The 18,032-nt window shown below is 45.6% G+C and overlaps 1 protein-coding gene across 3 annotated transcripts in view; it reads right to left on the bottom strand.

Annotated features, from left to right (window-relative positions):
* Positions 1-18,032, bottom strand: part of agap1 (ArfGAP with GTPase domain, ankyrin repeat and PH domain 1) — a 1,020,940-nt gene that overhangs the window by 7,579 nt on the left and 995,329 nt on the right. For all 3 annotated transcript variants that reach the window (XM_070876105.1, XM_070876104.1, XM_070876106.1), the window contains one exon: positions 11,820-12,075. In XM_070876105.1, the coding sequence (XP_070732206.1) occupies positions 11,820-12,075 (256 nt within the window). The remainder of the gene's footprint in view (positions 1-11,819; positions 12,076-18,032) is intronic.

Raw genomic sequence — 18,032 nt, 5'->3', positions numbered from 1 at the left:
TTCTTCATTCGAAACACCTGTGAACTCATCCTTTTTTTGGGCTTGGAAGCAAGTCATCCTCCTTTCGAAGGATTGCCTATGATGATGATTAGCCTCTTAGTGCTGGACAATTTTTGAAGCCGTCAGCAGGTTGGGCAAGCTGAGTGAGGGCTCGAGCACCCATGCACATGCTGGGATGCTGCTGGAAGCATGACTCCCTGCTATACTGTCCCACTGGCATGTTTTGTATCAGCAGTATTGTGGGATTGTTACGTGTTTGTGTGAACAGTTTCAGGCGTGTGTTTGAATGGCCCCACAGGTGTTCTGATCATGAATCGGGAGGATGGCACAGGGTCAAAGTGCCAGGAAGTGGAATCAGCTCGACCGGCAGTGAGCGCTCGTTGCAGTGAGTGAGAGCTGTGGGCCTCTGTGAGGAGACGGGCCCAGCCATTGAGAATAATTCGCAAGAACTGAATCAGTGTCGAATTTATAAAGAGGAGCAGAGCAGGCTTGAAATGACCTCCTGTCACGGGCCCCCTGGAAGTCTCTACTGACCCCAAGGGGTCTTTAGACCCCAGTTTGAGAAACACGGCTCTACGAAACCACTAGCTTTAATTATACTCCCTTTTATTCTTGATGGATTTAACTTAATTTGTAATCTTTCCATTCCATTTCCTATTTATATAATTCCTACTATAGAAAGACTTGCATTTCACAACCTCAGAGTGTTCCAAAGCGCTTTACAGACAATCATAGAAATTTACAGCACAGGTGGAGGCCATTTCAGCCCATTGTGTCCGCGCCAGCCGACAAAGAGCTATCCAGCCAAATCGCACTTTCCAGCTCTTGGTCCGTAGCCTTGTCGGTTATGGCACTTCAAGTGCATATCCAGGTACTTTTTAAATGTGGTGAGGATCTGCAAACTTCTTAATCATACCCCCTACATTCAAGTCTAAATTATTGATATATATACCACAAAATGCAAGGGACCTAGTAGTGAGCCCTGCGGAACCCCACAGGAAACAGCCATCAACCATTACCCTTTGCTTCATGCCTCCGAGCCAAATTTGGATCCAACTTGCCACTTTGCCTTGGATCCCATGGGCTTTTACTTTTGTAACCAGTCTGCCATGTGGGACCTTACCAAAAGCCTCGCTAAAATCCATATACATTACATCAAATGCTTGTTACCTTCTCAAAAAATTCAATCAAGTTAGTCAGACCTGACCTTCCCTTAACGAATCCATGGTGACTAGCTTTGATTAATCTGTATTTTTCTAGATGAAGATTTATCCTGTCCCTCAGAATTTTTTCCAATAATTTTCCCACCACCAAGGTTAGGCTGACTGTTCTGTAATTACTTGGTACAATGAGATACTTTTGAAGTGTAGTCACTTGTTATGTCAGATTGCTATTGTTCTACAGTTGTATTTGCTTATTTTTTCTTCCATTTAATCTGGGCACGATGTTTTTTATTATCTCACTATAATTGCTGTTTCCAGACAAGAACTCTTATTATTGATTTTTTCTTTTTCCTTTTCTATTCTTACACTGAACCAAATTGTATCTTGGTCACTGTTTCCCATATGTACCCTTACGTTTAGGTCACAAACTTGCTCCACCTCATTACCAAAGAACCAGGTCAAATAGTGCTTCCTTGCTGGAGTAACAACGTATTGACTGAGAAAACAGGACTGAACACACTGGAAAAACAATTCTGCTGCCCAAACATTCTATATCACTGCATCTGATGGGAGGTGTGGCCAGGGTATATGATTGACTTACAATCTAAAATCTCAAGATTACATCCAATGTTGATAACTTTGCCTCTATCCAGCAGTTCTAACGCACAAAACACCTAAAACAGAGACACATCCATATGTATGCCATTATCTCCTGTTAGATGTTTCAGGATTGTGCAGCAATTTAGTTCAATATTCTTCACTTGCAATTCACAATGGTGAGACATAGAAACATAGAAACATAGAAAATAGGTGCTGGAGTAGGCCATTCGGCCCTTCTAGCCTGCACCGCCATTCAATGAGTTCATGGCTGAACATTCAACTTCAGTACCCCATTCCTGCTTTCTCGCCATACCCCTTGATCCCCCTAGTAGTAAGGACCTCATCTAACTCCTTTTTGAATATATTTAGTGAATTGGCCTCAACAACTTTCTGTGGTAGAGAATTCCACAGGTTCACCACTCTCTGGGTGAAGAAGTTCCTCCGCATCTCGGTCCTAAATGGCTTACCCCTTATCCTTAGACTGTGACCTCTGGTTCTGGACTTCCCCAACATTGGGAACATTCTTCCTGCATCTAACCTGTCTAACCCCGTCAGAATTTTAAATGTTTCTATGAGGTCCCCTCTCATTCTTCTGAACTCCAGTGAATACAAGCCCAGTTGATCCAGTCTTTCTTGATAGGTCAGTCCCGCCATCCCGGGAACCAGTCTGGTGAATCTTCGCTGCACTCCCTCAATAGCAAGAATGTCCTTCCTCAGGTTAGGAGACCAAAACTGTACACAATACTCCAGGTGTGGCCTCACCAATGCCCTGTACAACTGTAGCAACACCTCCCTGCCCCTGTACTCAAATCCCCTTGCTATGAAGGCCAACATGCCATTTGCTTTCTTAACCGCCTGCTGCACCTGCATGCCAACCTTCAATGACTGATGTACCATGACACCCAGGTCTCTTTGCACCTCCCCTTTTCCTAATCTGTCACCATTCAGATAATAGTCTGTCTCTCTGTTTTTACCACCAAAGTGGATAACCTCACATTTATCCACATTATACTTCATCTGCCATGCATTTGCCCACTCACCTAACCTATCCAAGTCGCTCTGCAGCCTCACAGCATCCTCCTCGCAGCTCACACTGCCACCCAACTTAGTGTCATCCGCAAATTTGGAGATACTACATTTAATCCCCTTATCTAAATCATTAATGTACAGTGTAAACAGCTGGGGCCCCAGCACAGAACCTTGCGGTACCCCACTAGTCACTGCCTGCCATTCTGAAAAGTACCCATTTACTCCTACTCTTTGCTTCCTGTCTGACAACCAGTTCTCAATCCATGTCAGTACACTACCCCCAATCCCATGTGCTCTAACTTTGCACATCAATCTCTTGTGTGGGACCTTGTCGAACGCCTTCTGAAAGTCCAAATATACCACATCAACTGGTTCTCCCTTATCCACTCTACTGGAAACATCCTCAAAAAATTCCAGAAGATTTGTCAAGCATGATTTCCCTTTCACAAATCCATGCTGACTTGGACCGATCATGTCACCTCTTTCCAAATGCACTGCTATGACATCCTTAATAATTGATTCCATCATTTTACCCACTACCGATGTCAGGCTGACCGGTCTATAATTCCCTGTTTTCTCTCTCCCTCCTTTTTTAAAAAGTGGGGTTACATTGGCTACCCTCCACTCCATAGGAACTGATCCAGAGTCAATGGAATGTTGGAAAATGACTGTCAACGCATCCACTATTTCCAAGGTCACCTCCTTAAGTACTCTGGGATGCAGTCCATCAGGCCCTGGGGATTTATCGGCCTTCAATCCCATCAATTTCCCCAACACAATTTCCCGGCTAATAAGGATTTCCCTCAGTTCCTCCTCCTTACTAGACCCCCCGACCCCTTTTATAACCGAAAGGTTGTTCGTGTCCTCCTTCGTGAATACCGAACCAAAGTACTTGTTCAATTGGTCCGCCATTTCTTTGTTCCCCGTTATGACTTCCCCTGATTCTGACTGCAGCGGACCTACGTTTGTCTTTACTAACCTTTTTCTCTTTACATATCTATAGAAACTTTTGCAATCCGTCTTAATGTTCCCTGCAAGCTTCTTCTCATACTCCATTTTCCCTGCCCTAATCAAACCCTTTGTCCTCCTCTGCTGAGTTCTAAATTTCTCCCAGTCCCCAGGTTCGCTGCTATTTCTGGCCAATTTGTATGCCACTTCCTTGGCTTTAATACTATCCCTGATTTCCCTTGATAGCCACGGTTGAGCCACCTTCCCTTTTTTATTTTTATGCCAGACAGGAATGATTAAACAGGCAGTCCACAAGTTACGGTCCCCATTGTCACAGGGAGTTATCTGGGAACTGTACGGGCACCATAATACCACTGGTATCAGCATCAGGTGGATTCACATCCTTTGCCTGATTTTAAATCTGGCAACTTCACATCTCAGTTACACTACAGAGTTAGGGTTGCCAACTGGTTGGATATATTCCGGGAAGTGTCATCACATGACCTCCCGCCTCCAATCGCTCCGCCATTGGTCACCCGACTCATGGCCCGCAGCCTTTCCGCGCCAATTGGAAAGTGAATAGACCCTCCTTTACCGTCAAACAGCCTTAATTCCCATATCTGATACGTTCTTAACTAAGAAACAAAAGTGTTCAATGAAAATTAAAAAAAACATTTTTTTGAATGTCCCAATAATTTTTGTCCCGAATTGCTCGCAGCAGTTTCCTGAAAGTGAATCTTCAATTCCTGGAGACTCCAGGGTAATCCTGGAGAGTTGGCAACCTTATACAGAAAGAAAGAAAAAAGACATGTATTTATATAGCGCCTTCATGACCACTGGATGTCCCAAAGCGCTTTACAGCCAATTAAGTACTTTATGAAGTGTAGTCACTGTTGTAATGTAGGAAACACAGCAGCCAATTTGCACACAGCAAGCTCCCACAAATAGCAATGAGATATCCACCAGGTAATTTTTTTTTGTGATGTTGGTTGAAGGATGAATTTTGGCCAGGATACCAGAGAGAACGCCCCAGTACACTTCTTCGAAACTTTGCCATGGGATCTTTTACATCCACCTGAGAGGGCAGACGGGGCCTCGGTTTAACATCTCATCCGAAAGATGGCACCTCCAACAGTGCAGCACTCGCTCAGCACTGCACTGGAGTGTCGGCCTAGATTTTTTTTTTCGGTGCTGCGGCCCTAAGCTCTGGAACTCCTTACCTAAATGTCTCCGCCTCTCGACCTCTCTCCTCCTTTAAGACGCTCCTTAAAACCTCTCATTGACCAAGCTTTTGGTCATCTGCCTTAATATATCCTTACGTGGTTGGGTGTCAAATTTTGTTTGATAATCGCTCCTGTGAAATAGCTTAGCATATTTTACTATATTAAGGGTGCTGTATTTTATTTTTGTTGGTTCACAGACCTGCATTTTCTGAGGCCTGGAGAAGTCCGTGTTCCACGTATACACAAAGTGTGAGGGATTGCAGCCCTTCTTCCACTATATGAAAGATTTTTGGTTCCACTTCAGTCTCATGCTCCTAATCTTTGGTCAACCGGTGTGGTGGAGAGCGGGCAAGTTGGAAGACATCGTTGTGGGACTGCTCCTGGGCTTGGCCAAGGTGGCCGTTAACAGGTCCAGGCAGCGGTCAGTCAAAGGGGTCTTTCGGCCCAACTGCCTGCCTCTCTCCTGCGGCTGTGCTTGTGCCAGGGTGTCCCTGGAGGTGGAGCACACAGTGTGCACTGGCATTCTTCAGGCCTTAAACGATCGATGGGCACTGGAGTACATCATCACCTCGAAAAATATAAATTTTTATTTAATTTGGTAAGTCTCCTTTCATTTTTTGTTTAAGTTGAAGTTATTATTGTTGTATCCCTCTAAGAAGGGGGCACATGCTACCTCTTAATTGGTGATGGCAACTGCAATCACCACAGCAACGAGAAGAGTGAGCAGTTGTAACTTGGGTGTGATTTGAAAAGGTATATAAATGCAAGTTGTTGTTGTGAAGTCAAAATCACAATTTATTATATAGTATATAACTGGCCTATTATGGGGAAATAAAATCATCAGTCTTTAAGTATAAAATTATCCCATTTCCAGTTTTATGCTGTGGAGAGGGAGGGGTGACAACATGTTCCCAGGCCTCTGCCATTTCCGTACTGGAGGCAGATGCTGCAACTGTGTGCAAACCTGGTTGCGTCACGCATGCCAATTATACGCACAGGCTGGGCGCTGGCAAATCACAGAATGAATCCATGGGCTAGATTTTACACTTTTGTTCATATCGCCCAAAAATGGGCATTATTTCTGGCGTGGACGGTAAAAATGGGTTTTCAGATCGCCGGCTTCTCGCCCATTCTCAAAGCATCTGGTCTCCATTTTTGAAATTGGGCGTTACCGCGAGCAATATGAAATAGATGGTAGAGTTAAATCTCACTGACCTTCTGCCGTAAAGTGTCGCCGTCCTTAGCAACGGCATGACAACGCTCAACTCCCGCGATTCAGGAGGTCAAGGGTCATCATGACATGCGCAGAAGAGGAGACAGAGGGAGCTGAGAGGGACTGAAGGCATGTGTGGGTGTGATGTGGCTGCTTTGGGAGGAAGGAGGAAGTGTTTAGAGATTTAGAGCAAATAGGGAAACAAAAATTAGCTGTTACCAGACACATATTTGCCCGAATTTGACCTATAATGAAAGGAGAGGAGGAGGCATCACAGCACGCTGTTGGAGACTGACGCTGGTGAAAGAAGTGAGATGGGAGAGGAGCACATTGGAGGGCTCAAAAGAGCGAGGAGGTTCTCGGATGAGACAAATGCCTTCCTCCTGCAGGAGGTCGAGTTACACTGGTGATTTGACACAGGGAGGGTTTGGGAATCCCAGTCCAAAGGCCGAACAGAAGATATGGACCGAGATAGCAGAGGTGGTCTTGTCGGTGACCAACAAGGTGTGTGAGGGCATCCAATGCGGCAAACAATGGAACGACCTTGTGGGATCTGAAAGAGTAAGTATTACATTTATTTACATGTCCATATGTATTTATATAATTTGATTTGTTACAGTCATGAGTGACTATCAACAGATGTGAGGTCTCTCACTTTTACCGGGAATGTTTTACTCGAAGCCTGTGGTCACGGTGCACGTCTTTAGGTAAAGAATGATAATTATTATAATAATCATGATTACATCTATCGGTTATGTGTTGTATCAGTCTCTGTGACAGTACCTAGCAATGATATGACGCAATCATCTCATGCCATGTCGTCCTGTCACCTTTTATAGAAGAAGCTATCGACGATGAGATCCGTGCAGAGGCGAACGGGTGGGGGGCCACCAGTCCCCAGCGACATCACTGAGATGAGCTTGCACTCATGGGGAAGTACACCCGGACAGCCACGGAAGCATCTGCAGACCCTGAAGTGATGCCACGTGAGTAAAGTTTACACTATTGCGTGATGTTGACTGGTGGTCAACAGATGCCACACCCACTCATATCCAAACAATCATATATGATAGATGATTTCTAAAATTGTCCTAGAAATAATGCTGTCCTAATGAAAATCATTGCAATGCAAATTTGTTGATGGTCATGAAATGTGATGTCTGTGATGATCTTGATAGTGCTGGTGCTTTTGTCGTGCATATGCTGTGTGTAGCGCTGGAATCACCTTGTGACCCTAGCACCCCCTTCTCCTCTAATAACCTCATTTGTGTTTTGCAGCTCAGCCAGCAGCACGGCCCCAGGCAAGACCACAGAGGCCAGAAGGTGGGGGAGCGGGGCCCGACTCTCCGGATGATCTTACATCTGGTGCTGAGAAGCTCCAATTCTCACCCGTCAATCCGCTGCATCTGTTTACGGAGGAGAATGCGGACTTCGAGGAACCTGCATCGCCACGCTCCAGAAGCCATTCCACCCCAAGGCCATCTAGTGGTCCTCCGGTCATTCCTGCCTCCACTCTGGAGGTACCGGCCCCAAGCACCTCGCCACAAAGTACTCCATTTGTCCCCAGGACGGCGCTGACCCCGCGGAAGCCTCGTGGATGTGGCAGGTCTGTTCCACGAGCGCCACATGAGAGTGAAGAGATGGTACAGTTGTCCAGGAGGACTGTAGACATTGGTGACCAGCTCATTGAAGCATTGGGGGGCATATCCCGACAGCTGGCCACCATGACTGAGTACATTCCGCGGATGGTGGAGGCCCTGGATGCGATAGCCAGGAATACTGCTGGCACAGGCCTCCCAGTGGTCCCAGAGCACGGCACTCCACCCCTCGATTCCACAACACCACTGTGAACAACAGATGAGAGGCAGGACCAAGATCCTGTTTCTGCATCAGAGAATGTTCCCCCCTCGGCACCCCCCACTGCCGTACCCGTCCAATCACCGCATCTGCCTTCATCCCCCCCAATGAGGCACCGCCTGAGGAGTTCCTCAGCCAGGCGCCATGGAGCGAGCAGGTGAGAGGGTAGAGGTGGGGAGAAGAAGGGGAGGGGGGAAGGAAAGTGAGGTGCATGTCCGCAGGTGATGGCTGTGTTATAGCTCCATCTGGGTGTATGCAATTTGTTGTACTGTATGGGGGAGGGGACTGCCCTCCTGCTTTGCATTTGTATTCTGTGTTGCTGGACATGTTGAACATTTGATTGATGTCAATGGTGGAAAAAGTGGGGTGTGGGCAGTGGTTGGGTGTTTTTGCCCGTGATTCTTATGATTTCAGACCAATATTGGTATAAAGTTTTTTATTGACCATAACCTTGTTGCGCATTGTCTCAAATAGCTGGACCGTTACACACTGGGGATTCCTTAAAATGAAAGGGTTAAATAAAACTTTACTTCAATCAACATAAACTTTAACTGGCACTAAAGGTGATGGGCACCATTGATGTCTGATCTGCAAACTTACAGCAGTGTGTCAGCGTTGTCACTCACAGCAACATTATTTCAGGCAAATCATTCAGATATCAGCTCCTCACGTAAGAATCTTGCAGCTATGTAGCCACCACGGGCCCTTTCTTGTGGTCTGGAGGGGGTCATGGGCATGGTTGCATAGCCAGTCTTATTGTCTGGTCCTAGGTCATCCGCTTTCTCTCTCTCCTGAGGTGGAGCATCAGTCCCTTCTGGCAATTCTTGTCCCCTCCTGATAGCCAGGTTGTGTAGCATGGAGCACACGACCACGAATTTACCCACTTGCTCAGGGTTGCATTGTAGCCCCCCTCCTGAGTGATCCAGACAGACATCTGAAGCTCATCTGAAGTTATTGTTTTGTGGACCACATTGCTTGTGTCTCTGTGGCTCTGGTTGTATTGCTTCTCGGCCTCGGTGTGGGTGTAACGCAGGTGGGTCATCAGCCAGGTGGCTAGGCCATATCGGTTATCACCAAGCATCCAGCATTGTCCTTGTGGCTGACTCTTAAAGATGTCAGAGAAAGCACTCTCACGCAGGATGTGAGCCTCATTGAAGCTGACTGGGCATTTGGCATTCACTGCCATTATGAACTGGTTGTGGTCGACAAGTAGTTGAACCTTCAGGGAGTGAAATCCTTTTCTGTTACGAAAAAGCTCCAGCTCCTGAGAAGGTGCCCGCATGACGATGTGAGTGCATTGTATTGCTCCCTGCACCCTGAGGAACTTAGCAATGCGGTAGAATGCTCCAGCCCTGTCAGTCTGAGCCTCCATGGTCATGGGGAAGCTGATAAAGTTCATCCTTCGCGCGTATGGAGCCTCCGTGACCTGTCGAATGTTGTGATGGGTGGCATGGTGAGACAGAGGGCAAATCTCGACTGCAGAGGCCCGAAAGGAACCGGACCCATAGAAAGACAGTGCCGCAGTGACCTTGACCTCGACCGACACTGATGTCCTGATGGCAGGCTGCATATGTGGCCTGATGAGCTCACATATTTCATTGATCACCACCTTGTGGAAGCGCAGTCTCCGAAGACAGGTATGTTCGGACACGTCGAGGTAAGACCTCTTTTCCCCGTACGTGCGGGGTGTGTATGATCTGGACCTCCTCCTCATTCTTGCACATCTTAAATTGGGCACATAATGATGTGCATCACACATTGAGCCATTTGCACTCTGCAGCATCTGTGTATTAATCGATGCTGGCTGAGAAATGGCTGGCCCCATTCCAATGAAAGTATAATAGCGATTGATCAGAAGCAATAATTTCCTCACTAAAATACACCTACAGTAAACCCCAATCGTCCAGAGTCTGAAAATATGTCTGCTGAAATGGTCAGTTCACCTGAGAAGAACTCCAGAGTCAATCCAAACTCCCCCGAAGTTGAAGCAGCCTTTTGAATGAAGTGACCTGCGATTTTAAAAATGGCAGCCACACCGCCATTTAGTTTTAGTTCAGAACAGTTCCACTTTTTCTGGGCGTTTTTTTGGCGAGCAATATTGTGGGCAATATGTGTGTGAGGTGGTGAAAGTGACGGTGGGTGATCTCCTGGGCGTTAGTTTCGCCAAAAGTGATCTTTACGACAAAAAAAAAATGGGCGGGCGGTATTATTGAATCTCGGAATTAATTCCGTGTGGAAAGTAACGCTGGCCGATATTAAGGGCGTTGATTTTGCCCATTCTGATGATTCCGCCCAAAAAAAGTGGGCGGGCGGTATTATTTTTTCCCGGCGTTACGCACATGGGGAAAGTAATGCTCGTCGATAAGTTTCCGAAAAATGCCCGTCAGTTTCTAATTTGTGGCTAAATGGCCAATATCTGGGCGTTATACGTCACTTCAGCAGTAAAATGGATGTTAAGTGGGCGCTAAGCATGCAAAAAACCTAGAAAATCTAGCCCCATGTGCTGCAATTTAAAACACTGACATCTCTTCTTCTCGATGCACTACTCTTCATCTGAATGTGCAATTCCTCATAAACACAGTGTCCCCGAGTTCCCTAAAAAGTTTGTGGGTAAGTACACCACCCCACCCCCAGCAAGGTACTGTACTTTAGAAACAAGTCTCAGGTCCAAGTCCTGGTCTGTGCTCACTCTGTTGGCTTCAGTCAAAGAGGGCACGACAACGGATGTCAGAAAATTCCCAACCTTTGGATCAAATCCCTCCATGGGCTTGCCCCTCACTATCTCTGTAATCTCCTCCAGCCCTAGAACCCTCCGAGATTTCTGTGCTCCTCCAATTCTGGCCTCTTGCACATCCCCAACATCCTTCGCCCCACCATCAATAGCCATGCCTTCAGCTCCTAGGCCCTAAACTGCTCTGCTTCTCTCTCCTTCTTTATGATGCTCCTCAAATCCTACATATTTGACCAAGCTTAATATCCCCTTACATGGCTCGATGTCAAATTTTGTTTCACATCAATCGTATAAAGTGCTTTAGAACATTTTACTAAGGTAAAGCCGCTATGAAGATGTTGTTTCTGTTGCTATGCAGGGAAACATCTGCCAGGGTTACTATCCAGAGGCTCCAGCTGGAAGCTGGGTGTCAGGTGAAGACAGGAGTGGGCTTGACTGTGATGCCTCCTGTAATTCTATTGCCTGCCAATGGTCACTCAAGCAAGACAGAGGGGTTGCCAAGCCCTTTGAACTGCACTGCTGTAGCTATTAACAGAAAAGGAGGGGAGTAAAATAGAAGGGAAAGCGTTCAGTGTTTCTAAAGGTGCCAGCTGTGGCTCAGTGGGTAGCACTCTCGCCCATGAGTCAGAAGTTTGGGTTCAAGTCCCACTCCAGAGACTTGAGCCTATAAATCAGACTGACACACCAGTCCAGTACTGAGGGAAAGCTGCACTGTTAGAGGCGCCATCTTTCGGATGAGATGTTAAACCAAAGCCCCGTCTGCCATCTAAGTCGGACGTAAAAGATATTATTCAAAGAAGATCAGGGGAGTTCTCCCCATTGTCCTAGCCAATATTTATTCCTCAACACCACTAAAACAGATTATCTGGTCATTATCACATTGCTGTTATGGGATCTTGCTGTGCACAACTTGAATGCTGCGTTTCCTCCATTACAACAGTGACTACACTTGAAAATTCCTTCAGTGACTGTAAAGTGCTTTTGGATGCCCTGAGGTTATGAAAGGTGCTATAGAAATGTGTCTCTTCTCTTTTGAAATTGTTGCACACACCTACCCAAATCAAAAGCTGTGTTAGGACAACATTCCCCTTCCTGCAGGCCAAGTGCAAGGACGTGCGTCCATCTCCGTCTCCATAAGTCTTATTTACTTCGTCCTTGGAGCCGTGGGCCAGGAGCAAGATGACAGCCCGCAAGTTCTCCTCAGCTGCGGCACGTAGTAGCTGTTGTCCCAGGGAGATATCCGAGCAGGGCAGTGGGGCCACGAACAGTTTCTGTTCATACTTAGCACGTATCCAACGCTCCTTCTCTTCCCTGTGAGGTACAGAAAAAACAAAACATCAAGTTTTAAAAGTTTTGTCCAATCATTTACACTATCTGAATTATACTGCAGTTATTTCTTGTACTGTAAATACACCCCCAGCACACCATGGCTGCAGTGTGCCATCATCATCATTGGCGGTCCCTCGAACGAGGATGACTTGCTTCTACATGAGTTCACAGATGTTTCAATGAAAGACCCAATGTTCCAGTCCTGAACTCCAGGGGTGGATTTTTTTTAACATGTGGTGACTGTTGCACAGCAGCCACCACACGGGCTTGACAGAGCTAGGCATTTATCCAGTGGCAAGAGTTAACCAGAATGACTGGAGACCAGCTCTGCTGCACGGACTTAGTGGGCACACATATCGCAGTGTGGGCTGGTCCGTGCTGCCCCTGGGCCCTCGGCTCTTCTGGGCCCTGTACTCTCATTTGCCGCACCTCCGCCACGATCGCTCACCGCACCTCCGCCACGATCTCCCACCACACCTCCGCACCAAACATTCGCCGAACCTCCGCCACGATCACCCACCGAATCTCAGCCACGATCCCTCAATGCTCCTCCGCCTCGATCAATCGCCGCATCTCCGCTTTACCAGGGCCCTGCCGATACCCCTGCCCACGCTCCAAACAGCGACCTGGGTTCTGATGATGTCACCCAGTCACCCACCTGAGAGAAAACAACTCCACAGGTCAGCTACAAAAGAGCTGGAGCGGTGGGCCCTGGAACATAGTGGCCCCCGACCTGTGAAGCTCTATATACAGGAGGCACTGCAGCAACTCGCTAAGGCTTCTTCGGCAGCATTTCCCAAACCCGCGACCTCTACTGCCTAGGACAAGTGCAGCAGGCACATGGGAACACCACCACCTCCAAGTTCCCTGCCATGTCACATACCATTACATCACTGTTCCTTCATCAATGCTGGGTCAAAATCCAGGAACTCACTATCCAACAGCACTGTGGGAGTACCTCCACCTTACATACTGTAGTGGTTCAAGAAGGCAGCTCACCACCACCTTCTCAAGAGCAACTAGGGATGGGCAATAAATACGGCGCCCACATCCTAAGAATTAATATGTTTTTAAAAATGTGGAAAAATGCTTGCAAAGAATTCAGACTCGGTAAATGTCTAAAATCAATTAATTCTATTATGGGTCCAAATTTTATAATTAATAGATTTGTTAATGCAATTATGAATTGGACGAGTGATTCTTTTCCACACAGCATCCATTCATCTAACTTATTTGTGTCTATGAATGTATGTTCACAACTTGCTTTTCTGATTGTATTGTGCTAATCAACCGCATGATGGCACAGCTACATGAGTGCCTAAAGCCTTGCAGAAAGGGGGTTATCATGAATGTTTACAGATGACACATACCTCGGAAATGTACTAAACAGTAAGGAGGATAGTAACAGACTTCAGGAGGACATAGACAGACTGGTGAAATGGACAAACATATAGTAGATAAAATTTAATGCAGAGGTGTGAAGTGATCTGTTATATATGTAAACCTGTAAATACCTTGTTTAACCACCAGAGAGCTCATCCCCTGGAGTCCCAAGGGATCCCACAATCCCTTGGCAGCACCTGTACTTAAGGAGGCCTCACAGGCTGGAGAGGCACTCTGGAGACTTGAAATAAAAGACTACGGTCACACTTTACTTTGAGCTCACAGTATCTGGTCAGACTCTTTATTCATACACAACATGATCCATTTTGGGAGGAAGAATAAGGAGAGGCAATATAAACTAGATGGTATAATATTAAAGGGAGTGCAGTAACAGAGAGTCTTGGGTATGTATGTACACAAGCCTTTGAAGGTGGCAGAACAAGTTGAGAAGGCTGTTAAAAAAGCATATAGGATCCTTGAAGGTTAAAAAAAAATTCCAGGCTATGGGGAAAGAGCAGCGAGTGGGACTAATTGGATAGTTCTTTCATAGAGCCAACACAGGCATGATGGCTTCCTTCTATACTGTTATCATTCTATGATTCTGCGAACAGCTCTCCCCCTTCACTAAATGATCAATTCTGATCTCAACTGTGTGGTTGGAAGGGGGGAGGGGGGGGGGGGCGGGGAGAGTTTCTACCTTCGGAACGGAAAACTGGTGTTAAAATCAACACAAGGTGCTGTTCTGAGACATCCTGGTGTCCAGTGACTTGATTGCAGAGGCTAGAGATTAGATGATCAGCTTGGTTCTCTTTGCGCCTGGGAGGGATGCAACAGGAGAAAGAAAATTAAAGGATGTTCTGATTTTTTTTTTAGAATCCAGGAAGGTTTGGTTTGGAAGGTGTGGAAACTGACTTTATGGTGACCTTAACAGCTACATTCCATTTGTTCTCGAGTGAAAAGGTAAAAGAGGATTTGTACTGAGGATCTAAGGGCATGTTTACACTCTTATCTGTAATCCAGTGTTGTGTTCACTCTAATCTGAATTAAAATGCAAATGTAAATAGATTAACTGGATTAGTTGTGCACCATTTCCTGGTGGGTTGGAATGACACCCCAGTGACCTCAGGTTCACCAGGATTGCTGGCAGCCCTCAAACAGCCCCAGCTTCTTTAGCATTGCCCTACCCAACTGCCCATGGAAAGGGCAATGTAACGCAGTGACTCCTCTCACACTGGCCCAAATCAGCATCCTCTGCAATGGAAGCAGGAACAGAAGCCGCTTTTGCATATATGTGCTTCCGTATTTGGCATGGTGTGAAAGTAACAACTTGGTTCTGACCCCTTACTCATGTTTACATTGCAATTAGATAATTAGAGAATTTAAAGCACAAAAACAGGCCATTCGGCCCATCTGGTCTAGCCTCCTCCCACCCTCTTTCATCTAACTCCATCGACATATCCTTCTATTCCTTTCTTCTTCTTATCCAGCTTCCCCTTAAATGCATCTATGCTATTCACCTCAACTACTATATGTGGTAGAAAATTCCACATTCTAACCCCTCTCAAGGTAAAGAGGCTTCTCCTGAATTCCTTATTAGATTTATTAGTATCTTTTATTAAAACCTCCAGTTTTGAATTCCCTCACATGTAGAAACATCTTCTCTATGTCTACCATATCGAACCCCTTCATAATTTTAGAGACTTCTAATAGGTAAGTGCACAGCCTGATCAGTCTTTCCGAATAGTTACAATGATCAGACAATCTGTTTTAGTGATGTCGGTTAAGGTACAATTATTGGCCAGGACACAGGAGAACTCCACTGTTCTTTGGTGAAATAGTGCCATGGGATCTATTACATTCAGCTGAAAGAGCAGATGGGGCCTCGGTCTAATGTCTCATTTGAAAGACGGCACCTCCGATAGTGCAGCAATCCCTCAGCACTGCACTGGGAGTGTCTGCTTAGAATCTGTGCTCAAGTTTCTGGAGTGGGACTCAAATCCACAACCTTTGGACTTAGAGGCAAGAGTGCTACCAATTGAGGCAAGTTTGACACCTAATTTGCTACATTACAACAGTGACTACACTTCAAAAGCACTTGAGTGGCTGTAAAAGTGCTTTGGAACATCCTATTGTCGTGAAAGGTGCTATAGGAATGCAAATTCTTTTTCTCTTTGCTAAAATAGGCTCCCTTATCTCAATGCCACAATCATATGCCTCTGACACTCCTCCACTGAGATAAAGGGAATGGTGTTTCCCAATGTAAATGTGGAGTCCCAGTGACCCAAACTACAGAAACATCAAATATAAAAGCTCCTATAGTAACGGCAATGTCCATAAACCCTGGTACGGCAAGAACATAGGGATACACATGTTCTTATTAGTTTAGATTTGCTGTGCAGCCTTTTTGGTTCCCTTGAAACTTTTCCCATCAACGGTCTAATACCAATTAAGGTACTAAATACAAACAATGACTAAATTAAACTGAGAAAAATCTGTTGGAATCCTGGTGCCATAAATAGAGGCTGCTGCATCTGAACTCAATCTGATGAAATCATTGCATTTTCGGTATTATTGGACGGGGTTTTCTCCTCTCTTTTAGGTTCCTCCAGTGTCTGGGGCCATTCTCGTGTGGAGTATGTTGCTAATGGGGCACTGGAGCCAGACACTGGACGGATGACTAGACGTGCCCACTGTGACTAGCCATTTGGTCCTCTGCTTCGTGCCTTTCTGATGAGATTGAACTTACAATATTCACCCTAACGTCCTGGCTTTTGAAAGAGAAGGGTGAAGTTTGTTGATGTAAGTGCTGTTATGAAGTAACTCGTCATCTGCTGTGCCATACAGTCTCACTGATGCCTCAGATTGGTGATTCGTGACAGCAGGACAAGACATGGGCAGTACGATGGCAGGTTGCAACAATACAACACAGTAAGGAGTAGTAGTACATGAGTTTTCACCAGATATTGGCCACACGGCAAGTTATCAAGCTGTCTGGGAAACAAGTTGGAAGCCATGCATTTCACTACAGAACAAAAAGAAAAGTCACTTCAGACCACTCTTGCACAACCTATAGTGGTCAACTGAAGAAAAGCATCAAAAGATATCTAGCAGAAAATTGTCCATCTGAAGAATGGAACTTGGCAGAGAGAAAGGATGGAGAGCAAAACAAACACGTTAAAACTAAGGAGAGAATGCATGGGTAAGATGTATCTGAGCTACATCCTGGTCCTAAGCTTCATTACAGTTTTTATTGTAGGAATGAAAGAAAGTGGAGGTTGGAACTCTGTTATTTACCTCTTTATGATGTTGTTAGTTGGTCTATGCTAAATTTTCTGATCTCAGCTGGGCCAAGGGTTGTAAGCGAATGTTTTAGGAACATAGGAACAGGAGGAGGCCATTCAGTCCCTTGAGCATGTTCCACCATTCAATTAGATCATGGCTGAACTGTATCTTAACTCCATTTATCCATTTTGGTTCCCTATTCCTTAATACCCTTACCTAACAAAAATCTATCAATCTCAGTTTTGAAATTTTCAATTGACCACCAGCCTGAACAACTTTTTGAGAGAGAGTTCTAGATTTCCACTACCCTTTGTGTGAAGAAGTGCTTCCTGACATCACCCTGAACAGCCTAGCTCTAATTTTAAGGTTATGACCCCTTGTTCTGGATTCCCCACCAGAGGAAATCCTTATTAGTCAGGAAATTGTGTTCGGGAAATTGATGGGATTGAGGGCTGATAAATCCCCAGGGCCTGATAGTCTGCATCCCAGGGTACTTAAGGAAGTGGCCCTAGAAATAGTGGATGCATTGGTGATCATTTTCCAATATTCAATTGACTCTGGATCAGTTCCTATGGACTGGAGGGTAGCTAATGTAACACCACTTTTTCAAAAAGGAGGGAGAGAGTAAACAGGGAATTATAGACCAGTTAGCCTGACATCGGTGATGGGGAAAATGTTGTAATCAATTATTAAAGATGAAATAGCAGCGCATTTGGAAAGCAGTGAAAGGATCGGTCCAAGTCAGCACGGATTTATGAACGGGAAATCATGCTTGACAAATCTTCTAGAATTTTTTGAGGATGTAACTAGTAGAGTGGACAAGAGAGAACCAGTGGATGTGGTGTATCTGGACTTTCAAAAGGCTTTTCACAAGGTCCCACACAAGAGATTAGTGTGCAAAATTAAAGCACATGGTATTGGGGATAATGTATTGATGTGGATAGAGAACTGGTTGGCAGACAGGAAGCAGAGAGTCGGAATAAACGGGTCCTTTTCAGAATGGTAGTCAGTGACCAGTGGGGTGCCGCAGGGTTCAGTGCTGGGACTCCAGCTATTTACAATATACATCAATGATTTAGATGAAAGAATTGAATGTAATATCTCCAAGTTTGCAGATGACACTAAGCTGAATGGTGGTGTGAGCTGTGAGGGGGATGCTAAGAGGTTGCAGGGTGACTGGGACAGGTTAGGCGAGTGGGCAAATGCATGGCAGATGCAGTATAATGTGGATAAATGTGAGGTTATCCACTTTGGTGGCAAAAACAGGAAGACAG

Source organism: Pristiophorus japonicus, chromosome 3, assembly GCF_044704955.1.
Source record: "Pristiophorus japonicus isolate sPriJap1 chromosome 3, sPriJap1.hap1, whole genome shotgun sequence".
Classification (NCBI taxonomy): domain Eukaryota; kingdom Metazoa; phylum Chordata; class Chondrichthyes; family Pristiophoridae; genus Pristiophorus; species Pristiophorus japonicus.
The sequence above is the reverse complement of the archived record's forward strand: the minus strand, read 5'-3'. Positions and strand labels throughout refer to the sequence as shown.